Here is a 15,424-nt window from a genome sequence, read left to right as displayed (position 1 = left end):
CTGTAATGTCCTTTGGTGTCCGTTTCTGTGATATTTGGGCTGCAACAGGTGACATGCGACTCCTGAGCTTTGGTTGGTGGGTTGAATATGGGTTCAGTAAATATTTATTGTTTACTGTGTCTTAGGCATCCTGGAGGGAGAGCACACGTAAGATGAAATACAAAGCAGCAGCTCTGAAGCCTGAGCAGCTGAACTTGGCAGCCCCAACCCAGCTTGGCTTAACTCAGCCTCACTGAACCCCGTCGGAGACTCTGGGCTCCCTGCACTTGCTACAGTGCTCTGATCCTAGACTCCTCTTTGGTTTCATCTAGTATGCTGTGCAAGGCACTTTGCAGGTTTGGTAAAAAGCTGGTATGTAGACACACACTGGCGCAATATGTGGCTAAGATTTCTCCTGCCGGAAGACTGAGCACTCTGGATATAGTGGCCCTGGGTGTGGGCAACACCGTGGGTGCAGGTGTGTATGTCCTGGCTGATGAGGTGGCCAGTGAAATAGCAGGACCATCCATTGTGATCTGCTTTTTGGTGGCTGCCCTGTCTTCTGTGCTATGCAGAGTTTAGTGCCCAGGTTCCCCAGTCTGCTTCTGCATATCTCTACAGCTATGTCACTGTGGGTGAACTCTGGGCTTTCATCACTGGCTGGAAGCTTATCCTGTCTTGTGTTACTGGTACGGCCAGTATGGCCCGGGCCTGGACTTTAGCTTTTGATGGCCTGATTGGGAACAGGATCTCTCGGACCTTGAGTGAGAGGATCTCACTGTATGTTCCCTATGTCCTTACAGAATATCCAGACTTCTTTGCTGTGGGCCTGGTGGTGTTGCTCACCGGATTGCTGGCTCTGAGGGCTAGTGAATTTGTCCTGGTTACTATGGTGTTCACAGTGGTGAATCTTTTGGTTCTTGGTTTTGTCATCATCTCTGGGTTCATTAAGGGGAACCTGCACAACTGGAAGCTCACAGAAGAGGACTACATAATGACCATGTCTAGACTCAATGACACTTCTAGCTTGGGCCCTCTGGGCTCTGGAGGGTTTGTGCCTTTTGGCTTTGAGGGAATTCTCCGTGGAACAGCTACCTGTTTCTATGCATTTACTGGTTTTGACAGCATTATTACTGCTGCCGAAGAAGCCCAGAATCTAAAGCGTTCTGTCCCCATGGGCATTGTGATTTCAGTGTTCATCTGCTTTTTGGTGTATTTTGGTGTCTCTGCGGCACTTACGCTCATGGTGCCTTACTACCAGCTTCAACCTGGGAGCCCCTTGCCTGAGGCATTTCTCCATATTGGCTGGGCCCCTGCCTGCTATGTTGTGGCTGTTAGAGCCCTCTGTGCTCTTTCTACCGGCATCTTGGATTCTATGTTCCTCATTCGTTGGATGATCTATGTGATGGCAGATGATGGCCTCCTGTTTGGTGTCTTGCCAGGACGTACACCAGGACAGACCTCCCCATCATGGCCACTGTGGCCTCGGGCATTATCACAGCTTTTGTGACATTCTTCTTCGGACTCACCGATCTTGTGGAACTCATGTTGATTGGGACCCTGCTTACATACTCCCTGGTGGCTATTTGTGTTCTCATCGTCATATATCAGCCCGAAATGAAGGATGAAGATGATGCAGCAGGGGCGCAGTGGAACAGCGGACCTGTGCTGGAAAAGCTGACCATGTGGGGACTCTTTTATCCAGGCAGCCCCACCCCCACCGCATTCTCTGGCCTGGTTGTCTACGTTTGCTCCTCACTGCTTGCCCTGCTGCTGACTCTTCTTGGCCTGGCGCTGGCTCAGTGGCCAGTTCTGCTGCTTTCCGGAGATGCAGTACTGATTATAGTGGTTGTGCTACTCCTGGTGCTCATCACTGGGATCACTGGGGTCATCTGGAGACAGCCACAGAGCTCCACTCCCCTTTACTTTAAGGTCCCTGCTCTGCCTCTCCTCCCACTCCTGAGTATCTTTATGAATGTTTACCTTATGATGCAGATGGCAGCTGGCACCTGGGTCCGATTTGGTGTCTGGATGCTGATTGGGTTGGCTATCTACTTTGGCTATGGGATCCAGCACGCACGCAGGATTAAACCCACTTCAGTCAGGGCACAAACGGATGACCTTGAACTCAACAGTGCCAGTACAAGTTCGATTTGACGTCACACCTGAATGCTGTCTGGTCTCCCTGCACAATGGTGGAGAGTACTCTTGAGCACACGGAAAGCTAGGCCTCCCATGGGATGTTGGTGGGGAAACACTAATAGAGCTCTGTGCTTATTGTGGAGTGAAGGATGTGTCTTTGCTCTTTCTTATATATATATTTTTAACTTGTTTACTTTTCAATTGTGTCTGCTTACTGGCTTTAAAAAATTATTTTTTAAAAAAGATTTTATTTATTTATTTGACAGAGAGAGGCACAGCAAGAGAGGGAGAAGCAGTCTTCCTGCCAAGCAGGGAGCCTGATGTGGGGCTCGATCCCAGGACCCTGGGATTATGACCTGAGCTGAAGGCAGATGCTTAACGACTGAGCCACACAGGTGCCCCTTAAAAATTATTTTAAAAGAAACTAGAAAGAGTGTTTTTGTTTTTGTTTTGTTTGGGTAAATGCCCACTAGTGGAATTACTGGATCTATGGTAATTCTATTTTTAATATTTTGAGGAACCTCCATACTAGCTCTATAGTTGTTGTACCAACAGCCACCACCATTGTATGATGATTCATTTTTCTTCTCATCCTTACCAATACTTGTTATTTCTTGTCTTTTTGATTTTAGCCATTCTGACAGGTATAAAGTGCTAACTCATATTAGTCTTAAATTGCATTTCCCTGATGATGAATGATGCTGAACATCTTTCATGTTTCTGTTTGCCATCTGTATCTCTTCTTTGGAGAAATGTCTTTTCAGGTCCTCTGCCCATTTTTAAATTGGATTGTTTGTTTTTTGGTATTGAGTTGTATAAATTCTTCATGTATTTGGACATTGGACATTAACCCCTTATTGGATATATCATTTGTAAGTATCTTCTCCCATTCAGTGGGTTGCCTTTTTGTTCTGTTCATGGTTTCCTTTGCCATGTAAAAGCTTTTCATTTTCACTAACTTGAAAGGATGTATGCAACCCTATGTTTATTGCAGCATTATTGACAATAGCCGGGGTATGGAAGCAACCCAAGTGTCCATCAACAGACGAATGGATGAAGAAGATGTGGTACATATACAAAATGAAATATGACTCAGCCATAAAAAAGAATGAAATCTTGCCACTTGTAACAACATGGGTGGACTTAGAGGGTATAATGTTAAGTGACATAAGTCAGTCAGAGAAAGACAAATACCATATGATTTCTACTCATATGTGGAATTTGAGAAATAGAAAAAATAAAATAAAAAAAGAGACAAAAAAAATACCCCTCCTAGACTCTTAAACAGAAGGAACAAACTGGTGGTTACCAAAGGTAAGGTGGGTGGGAGGAAGGGTGAAATAGATAAAGGGAATTAAGAGTGCACCGATCTTGATGAACACTGAGTACTGTATAGAATTGTTGAATCATTATGTTGTACACCTGAAACAAATATGATAACACTGTATGTTAATTACACTTCACTAAAAAATGTACTAGAAACAGACAAAAAAAAAAAGCTGAAATATAGTCCCTGCCCTTAAGGAACTTATATTTTGTCTTCATTTATTTTTTTAAGGAGTTTATATTCTGTTTTTTTAAAAAATTTTGTTTATTCATTTGACAGACAGAGATCACAAGTAGGCAGAGACGCAGGCAGAGAGAGAGGGGGAAGCAGGCTCCTTGCTGAGCAGAAAGCCCAAAGCAGGGCTCATCCTAGGACCCTGAGATCATGACCTGAGGCAAAGGCAGAGGCCTCAACCCACTGAGCCACCCAGGCACCCCCTGTTTTTTTTTTTTTTTTTTAATAAGCGATTTTATTTTTAAGTAATCTTTACATCCAATGTGGGGCTTGAACTCACAAGATCAAAAGTCACATGCTCTACCAACATAGCCAGTCAGGCTGCCCTAGGAGCTTATATTCCACTACAGTGGATAAAGCAGAGCTGCCACGCAAGGTCGAAAAGTGTTGTCATAAGAAATATTCAAAGAAAATGTCTAGGAAATTCAGATCGGAGGATGATCATTTGTGGCTGGCACAGTGGTGAGGGTTGGGTGGTGAAACCAGAGAAGACTTTGTAGAGGAATGATATTTGAGTGGCAAGGAGAGATTATAGGCAGAGAGAACAACACTAGGAAAAGGAAAGGAAAACGAGGCAGTGTTCAGAGCTCACTGAGGCTCGGCTGTGTGAGGGGGCAACAGAGCATGCGCAGTTGCATTGGGAGCCATAGTTTCCCCGGGAGCACAAAGCACTTTGGCTTTGAACCCACCACCCATGCTGAAAATCCCTGGGGTTGGTTCTCCTACTTGGTGATATCTGTATTCCTGGACTTGGAAAGTTTCTCTACTACTGTCTGCTTTAGTCCAGCTGCTTAGAAAGTGCACAGCTGAGAGCAGGTGTCCCGGGTGTAAGTCTTGTTTCTACCACTAACTAGTAATGTGACTTTGAGCAAGCCACTCAGTTCCTTCAGCGCTCTGCTTATTTATCTGTAACAGGAGCGGTCAGAACGGATCATTTCTCAAGTTCTGTTTAGTTAAAAAAATTTAAGAATTTCCTCTCTCTTTTTTTTTTTTTTTGTCCTGTTATTCTCTTAACTGGGTCTCCCTACTGCATGAAATCTGAAACTGTATCCTGCCCACTTTTCTCTGTAACCCATTGTTGGAGCCGTAGCGGTACAATAAATGACATCACTTTTCCTTCCTATGTTTGGAACCAATTGATATTCAAGACATACTGATAATCAAGACATACAGACATATGGTTAAACCATCCGCTTTAGAGCTGCAGCCTAGTTGGCTGGCGAATACCGTGTGGCTAAATTAGAAAGACTTACTCCTCATCACAAGGAGAGCAGCCCCTTCCTCTTACCACAGGAGAGAGCCTGCTTTTATTAGATTTTTTCATGTGTGAGCAGGTTGAATGCATGTGTCCTGTGGGCAGGCTGGTTTTGGATAAAAAACAGAAACCAACAAAAAACTGGAAGAGGCTGAGCTGGGCATGCTCAGAGCTGTCTCTCCAACTCACTGATCAAAGTCATAGTGGGAGAGCGAGGCTTGTGAGCAGTCAGGAATAGTACTGCTTGCTGGTGCTCAAACTTCATGGGGTGTCACCTCACCTGGAGGGCTTGTGAAAACAGCTTGATGGTCCCCCGCTCCAGTGTTTGGAATTCAGTTGGTCTGGGTGGGGCCCAGGAACTTCTAACAAGTTCCCAGGTGATGCTGATGCTGCTGGTCCAGGGACCACACTTTGAAAACTGAAGCTCCATCTGAAAGCCTGTCCCCATGTAAAGACATCCCTTTGACACTTACCCTCATTTAATGAAACATTCAGATTAAAATACCATTGTTAATCCTTTCACAGTGGGGAAGTTGTAGTGAATCATTTCACAGTGTGTGTACATATGAAATCACCACAACATATCTTTATTTCATAATTTTATATGTCAATTTTAATATCTTATAATTTTAAATATCTTATAATTTTATGTCAATTATGCTCCCTCACTAAAGCCAAAATAAAAAAAAATAAAATACAACAGTTATCTTTATTTATTTTGTTCCCTAGATTGTAGATCATAGGTTAAGGAGTGTATCTTGTTCATACCTCCAGAACATATACCTGGGGGCCCAGGCACAAAATGAGCATTCAATAAATTCATATTAAATTGAATTGAACCTTACACATGTCTTTGGTACAGAAAATTCTCCTTCCTTTCAGGCTAGTACTGTGCTGTTCCTTTCAAACTATCTTCTAGGAAAGTCTCCTTGCCAAATGGCACTTCTGTCCATCCAGAACTATACCTAGAACTGTATCTAGATCTATGCCCAGCATCTAAAACTGTACCAAGCACTTCTAATTTTGCCCTTGTTTGGCTATGCCTGAGTTCTGGTGATTGTCCTGTCCTGTCTGTTCCATCACAGTGGAATCTTGCTCAGGGCAAGGGGGAGGTACTCTCCTTCTTCTAGACCCAGCAGTAAGAACAGTGCTGTTCATTCAAAGAGCAGCAGGGAAAATACAGCCCTGGGGCAGGAGAATGCCTGAAAGGACCTCCTCTGGTCCCTCTCCATCTATTCCCATGGGATTTGGAGGAGGGGGAGGAAGTAGCAAAATTGATAGAAGGCCCAACCCATTCTACCTGACTCCACGGAATCCTTGAAGTCTAGACTGGCTCCAGCGTGGGCACAACAGGCATCTTTCTTGAAGCAGAGTTCTGTGCTGTGGCATAGACAGGCCAGTGTTTTTATGTATGGGGCCTGCCCTGGGAGGGAGGGATAGGAAGCTACTTCTTATTTGCAGAATTTCTCATATTCCCAATAGGGAGCAAGTGACATCAGGGGAGCCTGCTAGGATTGCCTGTATATTTACCAATTCCTTTAGTTGCTGTTTTGAGAGACTGGTGCAAAAACCTTGTGAGACCATCTAAGATTCTTTGGAGAGAGAGATTTTACACCCCAAATGGGTGAAAAAATGGACTGAAATAGGAAGGATTAGGAACTGGATAGGGATGGAGGCCTCATTCCTTTGGAAGGGAAGGTCTGAGTAGAAACTGAGAGAGAAGTATTGGTCAAGAGACACTTCCTGGAGGAAGATGCCTATGGAGCAATTTGGGAAATAAGAGAGGGATAGGTGCGTTACAAAAGAAATGGGACTACATGGACCTTAAAGAGTCATGAAAGAATGAAACTGTTGTGAGGAATGTGTTTTTTCACATTTGAAGGGAATTTAAATTTGAAGCCAGGTTTGTATTGTGTATTGTGCCATGGAGGGAGATTTCTGAATCAGGAAGGAATGAGATACGATTCTCTTTGCCATCTGGTGGATAGACAGAGAGAAGGATATGGATAGACAGACTTCTTGGGAGACAGTTGTAGAAACTACTACAGTCATCTAGAGCTTTGCTTTTCACAGTATGGTCTGTGGACCACCAGTATGAGTGTTACTGAGAGTTTGTTAAAAATGCAGAATCGTAGGCCCCAATCCAGACGTACTGAATCAGAATCTGCATTTTTAATAAGCTCCCAAGTGATTTGTATGCTCTTTCAAGGAGGGACCTACACTGGGGAAATTTAATTTGGGCTAGAGGGAGAAATGTGGGCCCTGGCTCCCCTCCTGTCTCTAGGCCTCCCACACCAGTCACTATGCCAGGTTTTGGCACTCTGCCCACTTTGGGAAAATGCCTGCTGTGCCCACGCTGGAGTCTGCCTGGTCCTCAGGGACTCCCCTGGGGCGAGCTCTGTGTGGGTTGGGAGTGCTGCCAATTTTATTTCCCCTACTTCATGTGATGGACTGAAAGGGACTGGGGAGGTCATGTTAGTCATGCCCCGCCTCAGGGTTGTACTGTCCCTTAATCAAATGAGTGATAATTTGGTGATGCTAATTGAGGAGCCTATGGGGGTTGGAGGGATTGAAATAGGAGTTCTTAATTGTCATGGGAATTAGGATATTTTCATGATATTTTTACTTTCAAAGATATTTTCATCTTTCAAAAGCTTTAAGGAGAGACCAGATGACTGGGTAAGGGGTTATACCCCGGTAGCAACCAAATCAATGCTTTGTAAGGGATCTTTTGATGATTTCTAATGGGTTAATAACAAAATACATGAGACCTATAATTCTGGAGACTTGGGGTAATAGGCAATGCAACAATTTTACCCATTGAGAATTTTCTTCAGCTTTTTTTTTCTAATATTTTATTTATTTATTTGGCAGATGGAGATCACAAGTAGGCAGAGAAGTAGGCAGAGAAGCAGACAGAGAGAGAGGAGGAAGCAGGCTCTCTGCTGAGCAGAGAGCTCGATGCGGGGCTCCATCCCAGGACCCTGGGATCATGACCTGAGCCGAAGGCAGGGGCTTTAACCGACTGAGCCACCCAGGCACCCCTTTTCTTCAGCTTTTGAGGGTTTGTATACCTCACCCACAATTAGAATGAGTGATAAGGAGAGGCCAATATTGAGGGAAAACATCTTGAGATTGAACATAGGAAATAATTTTCTGAGATTAGAGGGTGACTGGGGGAGTTGGGAAGGTGCAGTCTCTCTGGTCATTCACCTGGCTGTCTCACTTGGGTTTGGAATGCCTCAGATGGGCTCCTGCCCAGAATTAGGGAAATGCACAAAATGAACACTCAAAGTCTTTTTTATCCCAAGAATTCTCCATTCAACTCCTTAAATGAGAACCTAGGGTGAGAAAGAATGAGAGTTAGGTGGTGAGAAAGAAGAAACAATCTTATTAAAGCAATGAAATCTGCTAAAAATTTTAAAACAGGGTTTGGGTTTAGGAGAATATGTTGCATTTTCGGGTTCAAAGAAGAGTGTTAGGTTGCCTTGTCCTTCCACTCCATGTATTTCTCTTGCCTTATTGATGAGATTGTAAAAACTCCTAAGGGAAAATAACATCTCTTTTATGAATTACTTCTCTATATCTCCAGTGCCCCTCAAATGATCATGATAACAATAGTTCCTTTTGTTGAGTCCTGTCCCCTATACTGTGTTCTAAGCACTTTCCATCATCACCTATTTATTTTTTATTTCATTTATTTATTTTTTAAAAAGATTTTATTTATTTATTTGACAGAGATCACAAATAGGCAGAGAGGCAGGCAGAGAGAGAGGGGGAAGTAGGCTCCCCTCTGAGCAGAGAGCCCAATTCGGGTCTCGATCCCAGGACTCTGAGATCATGACCTGAGCTGAAGGCAGAGGCTTTAACCCACTGAGCCACCCAGGTGCCCCCATCACCTATTTAATACAGAAGTTCTATGAGGTGAGTATTGTTATCCTCATTTTACAGAAGTCGAATCTAAGGCTCAGAGAGGTGAAGTGATCTGTGCAAAGTGAGTAGTGAAGCTAGGATTTGTACCAAATTTGAGCAAAACTCATGCTGCTCAACCCTGAGCTATAGTCTGCAAGGAGTAGTGGCTTAGTAAGGGATAGATGATCACAGAAACTTGATGGCATAGAAGTAACTGAAAGACAGTGGATAATTCCAAATAATGAATAATGAAAAAACAATTTCTATTTGTTTTATGGAATGTAGTCAGAGACACACTTAGTGACACATGCAAGCTTATACTCAGACATTCTCTCATTCACCTTCACTGTGCCCCACCCTGTAGTCAGGAGCTTGGGAAGGGGGAGAGGCTGGGTATATTATGGTCATAAAGCAACTCATTGAAAGTCATGTGTGTGTGCATACTACGGGCGTAAGTGTTTGAATTTGAGTGGAAATATGCACCGAGGAGTGGGGTACATTTATCTTGGTAGGTCTATAAACATGAGCATATATGGGTGTGATGTGCATGTGTGCTCTGTGTGTGTGTGTGTGTGTGTGTGTGCACACAAATCCTGAAGGAGTTAAACCAGCTATAAGGAACTGGCTGCCTTCCACCCCTGGCCCTGGTTGATGTGTTTGTACCAAACCCTGATATTTATTTTTCATCGCCTCTCAAGGGAACCTCAATGAGTTTTCTTTCTGGGAAGTTTATGGCTAAGATGCTGGGCTGCTTTGGGGCCCCTATAAATCTGCTATAATCAGAGGAGGTTTGCAGAGAAAGAGAAACAGCAGCCGCAAGGCAATCCCCTCCTGTCTTTTACTTTCTAGTCTAATACACAGCTGCCCTTGTATGTACACCATCCACGTAACCACCTCCCCTCTCCGAGAACCCCCTGATGGAAGGTACTAAGAGAAGTCATTTTATTTACTTCTTTGCTTTCAAGTGGAACTCTCCATTTGAGCCATCCCGGAAAGAGGAGAATTAAAAATTATACTAATTAAGGGGGCACCTGGGTGGCTCAGTGGGTTAAGCCTCTGCCTTCGGCTCAGGTCATGATCTTAGGGTCCTGGGATTGAGCCCCACATCGGGCTCTCTACTTGGTGGGGAGCCTGCTTCCCCCTCTCTCTCTGCCTGCCTCTCTATCTACTTGTGATCTCTGTCTGTCAAATAAATAAATAAAATCTTTTAAAAAATTATACTAATTAAGGAATCTAGAGTTGCGATTATGAGAAACGAGTCATTTGTGAAACTAATTTCATAGAAAGCAATGAGCTTTGACAGAAGCAGGGATGGCAAGAGGAGTTGAATGCGTCTGTTTACTTCTTTAGAAAACCTGAAGCAAAGCTCCTGGAAGCAGGAGGCGGGACGACCTGCACATGGTTTGAAGGCAAACACAGCCCAGGAACTCCCCTCCTCCATTTGCCAATGCTGGTAGTTGGGAGATTTTTTTATGAGGGATTTTTATGACAAACTTTACTTTACATTTGACATTTAACAGCATCTCTTGTCCAGAGAAGGAGGAAATATAGATATTTATTGACATATAGTATCAGAATATTGAGAAAAATTGAATATGGAGATAGAAGGAGGAGAAGTTTCTCCCTTTCTCCAGGTATGCAAATTACCTCACTTAATTTGTGTAACATATGCTTTTCTGTGCTTTGTGCTTTTCTCAGTAATGAGATTAAGAAATCATTTTGTTGTTAATAAAGAACTCAGTGGGGGGAGAGAGGTGATAAGAGACATATAGATGGAGGCATCATGGGTACCCTGTCCCACTTGAACCGCATACCTCTTAAATAAGACAAATGCAAGAGAAGTGAGAAATGGATCCTGAGCCAGGGTCCAGGTCCTGGCTCCTGTCTTCCCTAGTCAAAGCCTCCAGCTTCTGCCTTTTAATCTTCAGTTTCACTGGTCCTTGCATTTCACTTTCTAATGATGAGCAAAATTCAATATCGAATAATGCCCGAAGTAAAAAAGTCCTTCCCAGTTGCCATGTCTTTTCCTTGGAATTCCATCCTCCCAGTTACTGACTACTGAAATCCTACAGTTATCGTGGTCCAGTTTAAAAGTTACCTCCTGCCCAAGCCTTCCTGGATAATACGTACCAGAAATAATTTATTTCCTTTGACCTCCTCTACTCCTTTTGTCAGTCTTACCATAGCTGTCTTTCTGCACACTGTTTTCAGTTGTGGCTACCTTGTGTCTTCCCTTTCTCCACCATTCAACTCTACACCTCTGGAGTGGGGAGACTGTGCCCTGTATATTTTTATATTCTCTCCATGGCGCTTAACACAGAGCTAAAGAATTGCTAAATGACTTTCATGCCTGTTATAGAGTCATAGGGGAAGAGGCCATGGGTAGAGATGTAGAAGTAGGGCCATTATGATTATTGATTAAGGATATTATTTTTTTAGATTTTATTTATTTATTTGACAGATCACAAGTAGGCAGAGAGGCAGGCAGAGAGAGGAAGGGAAGCTGGCTCCCTGCTGAGCAGACAGCCCGATGCGGGGCTCCATCCCAGGACTCTGAGACCATGACCCGAGCCGAAGGCAGAGGCTTTAACCCACTGAGCCACCCAGGTGCCCCAAGGATATTATTGTTAATAAAGGTTTGGACATGATACTTCCAGGTATAGATCATATAACTATGAAACTTTTATTCCACCAGTAGATTTACTCACATGTAGTTTATTTATTAATAATTCATTCTTTCTCTCATTTAAATCTACAGCTTTTCCTAGTGGGAAATAGATAAACAAGAAAACGAGTGTTCAAATAATTAGTGTTTGATAAACACCTGAAGAAAATGACAGGATCTTGTGATAAAGAATAACAGGGAATTTTCTTTAGATAGGGAGGTTAGGAAAGGCCTTTATGGTCACTGTAATATATTTACCCTATTATTATTATGAGTTAATTCAATTTATAACCTGAAGAGCAGTAATAATAAAATCAACGACAGAATGAGAACAGCAGCCTTCCCACTAGGGGGCGATTTTGTCAACCCAACCTTAGATTTGGTTCCTGCTTTGGTCCAACTTCCCAACCTCCCAACTGCCTTGGGAAGAGGGGAAGTCAAGGCCCTCCCCTTGCCTCAGGATGGACCCTGCCCCCTCTTCTCTGGCCTAGGAGTCGGCAAGCAAAACAGGTGTTAAGAGCTTTGATCTTATTAGAGACTTGGAGACAGATCAAGGTAGAGGCCTCTGAAATAATGCCCCAGGATGTGAGAAGCTGGGGAAGAGATGGAGACAGAAGTACACAAAGAGAGAGGCAAATTGCTGTCACAGAGACTCCCTTTTACCTCCCACCTCAGTCTCAGTGGGTTCTGGGTTCTGTACTTCTTGGGGGAGCTGATCAGGGATTTTGGATTTTGGGGAGGGGGAAGATATCCCCTGATTGACTTTCGAGACTCACCCTGGTCATTCCTGGATCTGTGCTCCAAGGTTGAAGACAACTAAGGCTGTGAGGAGCATGCGGTCTGCCAATCTCCAGGCAGCCTCAGCTAGTTCTTTCATTACTTGGGTCTTCTTTTTTCTACTCTCCTGCCCGCCTCCTCCTGGCACAAGTTGGTAGCATTAGTTTTTGCTTCTTGTAGAGGGGTGGTCACATTAAGAAAGCCTTGGGAATGGGTAAGGAGAATCTGAGACTGGTACTGGTACTGGAGTTTTTACACCTGCTTGAGCTCTGCTTCCTGTTAGAATAACACAGTTTGGTTGCTAGCTCAAAAGTAATGGTTCCTCTTCTCACAAAGGCCCTGACCTCCTTGGTCATGCTGAGGGACCCTCAGATGGCTGAGAGGTCTTACTTAGGTTACCATAAGTTCCTCTGATTGAAGTTGTAGCCCTCACCTCTCTTCACCCTTTGCCCACCCCACTGGGACCAGCTTCTGTGCAAGTGCTATCCTGTACAAGGGTAAACGCCGTACACCTGCTTCAAGAGAAACCCTTCCTCTCTGCTCCATAGTCCAGAATTGTGCCTAGAGGACTCACATTGCTTTGTTTTGAAGAGATACTTGTCGGAGAAGGAAGAACTATACTTTGCACTGCTCAGGGCATACACAAGACACACTTCTCATCTTTGGAGATGGACAGGCACTTTGGAATAGTGGTACCTACAGAGCCCTTGAAGTCAAACAGCCAAGTTCTTGTCCAAGTTGCACCTCTTGCTGCACCTGAAGCAGGAGGTGTATCTTCCAACATCTGCATTAGGGCTGGCACCTGAGATGGGCTCAAGTGGGTTTCACATCTGGCAAGCGACTTCATGCTATGGGTACAGGTAATCGAGGTAGGATAGAATGAACACTACTTGGAAGAGGGAAAGGAAGAGCAAGGCCCAAAGATACGTAGAGGCAGGGGAATGGTGAAGCTGACTCCTGAATCCTGGGAGCCCAGACTTAAATCCACGGCAGAGTTCATAATCTGTAAGCTATACTAATACTCTAGTTCCTAGCTGAAGGTCCTCTTTTGGAGTCTCTCTCTCAGTGGGCAGCAGCATTATTGGCTCCCTTCTGAGGCAGACAGGATGGGGCATGTAGCTCAGGGCAGGCCAGGACAGATTCTGGTGCCAGAGCTGACATTAACGCGGATGAATATGGACAGATTTTCCCAAGAAGTTTTGTTCAAAAGATAGAGGATGAGAGATGGCAGATAGAGGAAGGAAGAGGGTCCAGTTATCTTCTCTTGGTTCAGTGGGTTAGGGGATGGGAGAGGAGAGGTTTCCGTCAGAATCATGGACTCTCTTAACTACCTTGCTTTCCGTACTTTATCCCTTCAATCCAAGTGATTGAAATAGGAAATAGCTTGCTAATAACTTCCCCGATCCTCTATTCCACAGCACGTGAGTTTACCTTGTCAAATTTCCCTTCAGCAGATGCTCCTGTGACCCGTCACTTTCAGGGAGAACAGCTTTAAATCCCAAGTCCCTTCCAGGAAAGGCTCTGCAACACCAAAGCAACGTGTATATTGGGGATTTCTCCCTTAGGCCTAAACTCATGTTGTTTTCCTATAGAACAGCTGTCTGCCTCCATCTCTATTCCTCTCCCTTCTTCCTCTTTTCCCTCCTCACCAGGTCTATTTCTTTCTACAACCACTTAGTGGAGTTGGGGATAATGTTCTATAAATTTCATTTACTCTACTGTTGCTTCTTCATTCTTTTGATTCTCCCCCTGCAACCTCTCCCTCCCTCCCTACCATCCTTTCAACCCCTCTCCACCCACTGTCTGATCAGTTCTTCCTGCCTTAATTCTCTCTCTTTTCTACTTTTTTTTTCCTCTCAACCTTCATCAGCTGTGATTCCAACTTTGAAGAGATGAAAGGATACATTTTTAAGGACTGCATCTCTGAGAGAGTGAGCTGTGGGCACTTTTGCCACCACGCAAAAGGCATGGTGGTCAGATATCAAGAAGAACCTGATAGACACTGACTTGTGTGGTGGTGGCCTTCTGACCCATCTTCCCGAATAGATGGGGCTGAGAGGCAAGTGACAGATACTTAAATAAAGTTGGTTAGATTAAGGGGTCAAGGCAGAGGGAACATTTGGTCCTCCTTTATTCATTCTTTCTTCTCAATTTCTTTCTTTCTTTTTTTTAAAAGATTTTATTTATTTGAGAGAGGGGCTGGCAGAGAGATAGGAGGAAGCAGGCTCCCCGCTGAGCAGAGAGCCTGATGCAGGGCTCGATCCCAGCACCTTGAAATCATGACCTGAGCCAAAGGCAGAGGCTTAATCCACTGAGCCACCCAGGCGCCCCTCTTATCAATTTCTTAATTTGGACTTTGTTTGGTGGACTTATGGGGGATCCTTAGGAATAAAGTATGGGCCAAGGTTATGGCCCCAAGAGCAGCTTTATCCCACCTTCAGTGGAGGTTACCTTCTTGGGTCCATATTCTTCCTTAGATATAGCCTGAGCCTTCCAGCTTTACTTCATTGACAGTTAGCTCAAGTTTGGAAGTTGGGTGACCATATAAACTTGGGTTTTTTTGGTGAGTGTTTCCATGTTTTTATTTGTCCATTTGTCCATTGCCTAACTTTGAGCAGACCAGAACCATAACAGTGATGATGACAATAATGACAGTAGTTAGTTTTGAGCACTTATGTTAAGATCCTGCACATATCATTGGACAATATATACAAATATTGAATAAATATATACAGACATTTAAAAAATTCCACCTCTTGTAATTCCATAAGAATTCCACAAAATAGGTGATGTTGTTTTCATTTTATAGATGAGAGATGGAAGCTTAGAGAGGTAAAGTTCTTTGTTCAAGAAATTATGTCTATGACTTGAAAGTCTTGTTTTTACCTACCACGGTGCTATACTGTACAAGTACATTTTGGAAATCTTTACATATAAAGACTTCTCATCCTTAGTGTTACTGATTGGCCTGAAAGCAGCATCAGGAAAATTTAGGATATATTGACTCTTGGGAGTAGAAAATTGGTAGATTCTGAAGGAAACCATGGAATACACTTTTCTTAGTAATGACAAGAGTGTGGCTGAGAAACCCTTTGACCAAAGACAGGGATGTTTTTGGCCACCCTGAGAACAA

The 15,424-nt window shown here is 43.8% G+C and overlaps 1 protein-coding gene across 1 annotated transcript; it reads left to right on the top strand.

The window, feature by feature from the left end:
* Nucleotides 1-231: 231 nt before the first annotated feature.
* On the top strand, nucleotides 232-2,136 carry LOC116878802 (cationic amino acid transporter 3-like). The gene is given in 3 exon segments (XM_032876541.1): nucleotides 232-539; nucleotides 541-1,409; nucleotides 1,412-2,136. Coding segments are annotated over 3 exon segments (1,821 nt in total). The 5' UTR covers nucleotides 232-312.
* The last annotated feature ends 13,288 nt before the right edge of the window (nucleotides 2,137-15,424 follow it).

This window comes from Lontra canadensis, unplaced genomic scaffold, assembly GCF_010015895.1.
Source record: "Lontra canadensis isolate GAN:19392208 unplaced genomic scaffold, GSC_riverotter_1.0 scaffold59, whole genome shotgun sequence".
Taxonomy (NCBI): domain Eukaryota; kingdom Metazoa; phylum Chordata; class Mammalia; order Carnivora; family Mustelidae; genus Lontra; species Lontra canadensis.
This window is presented reverse-complemented; position numbering and strand designations above follow the sequence as displayed.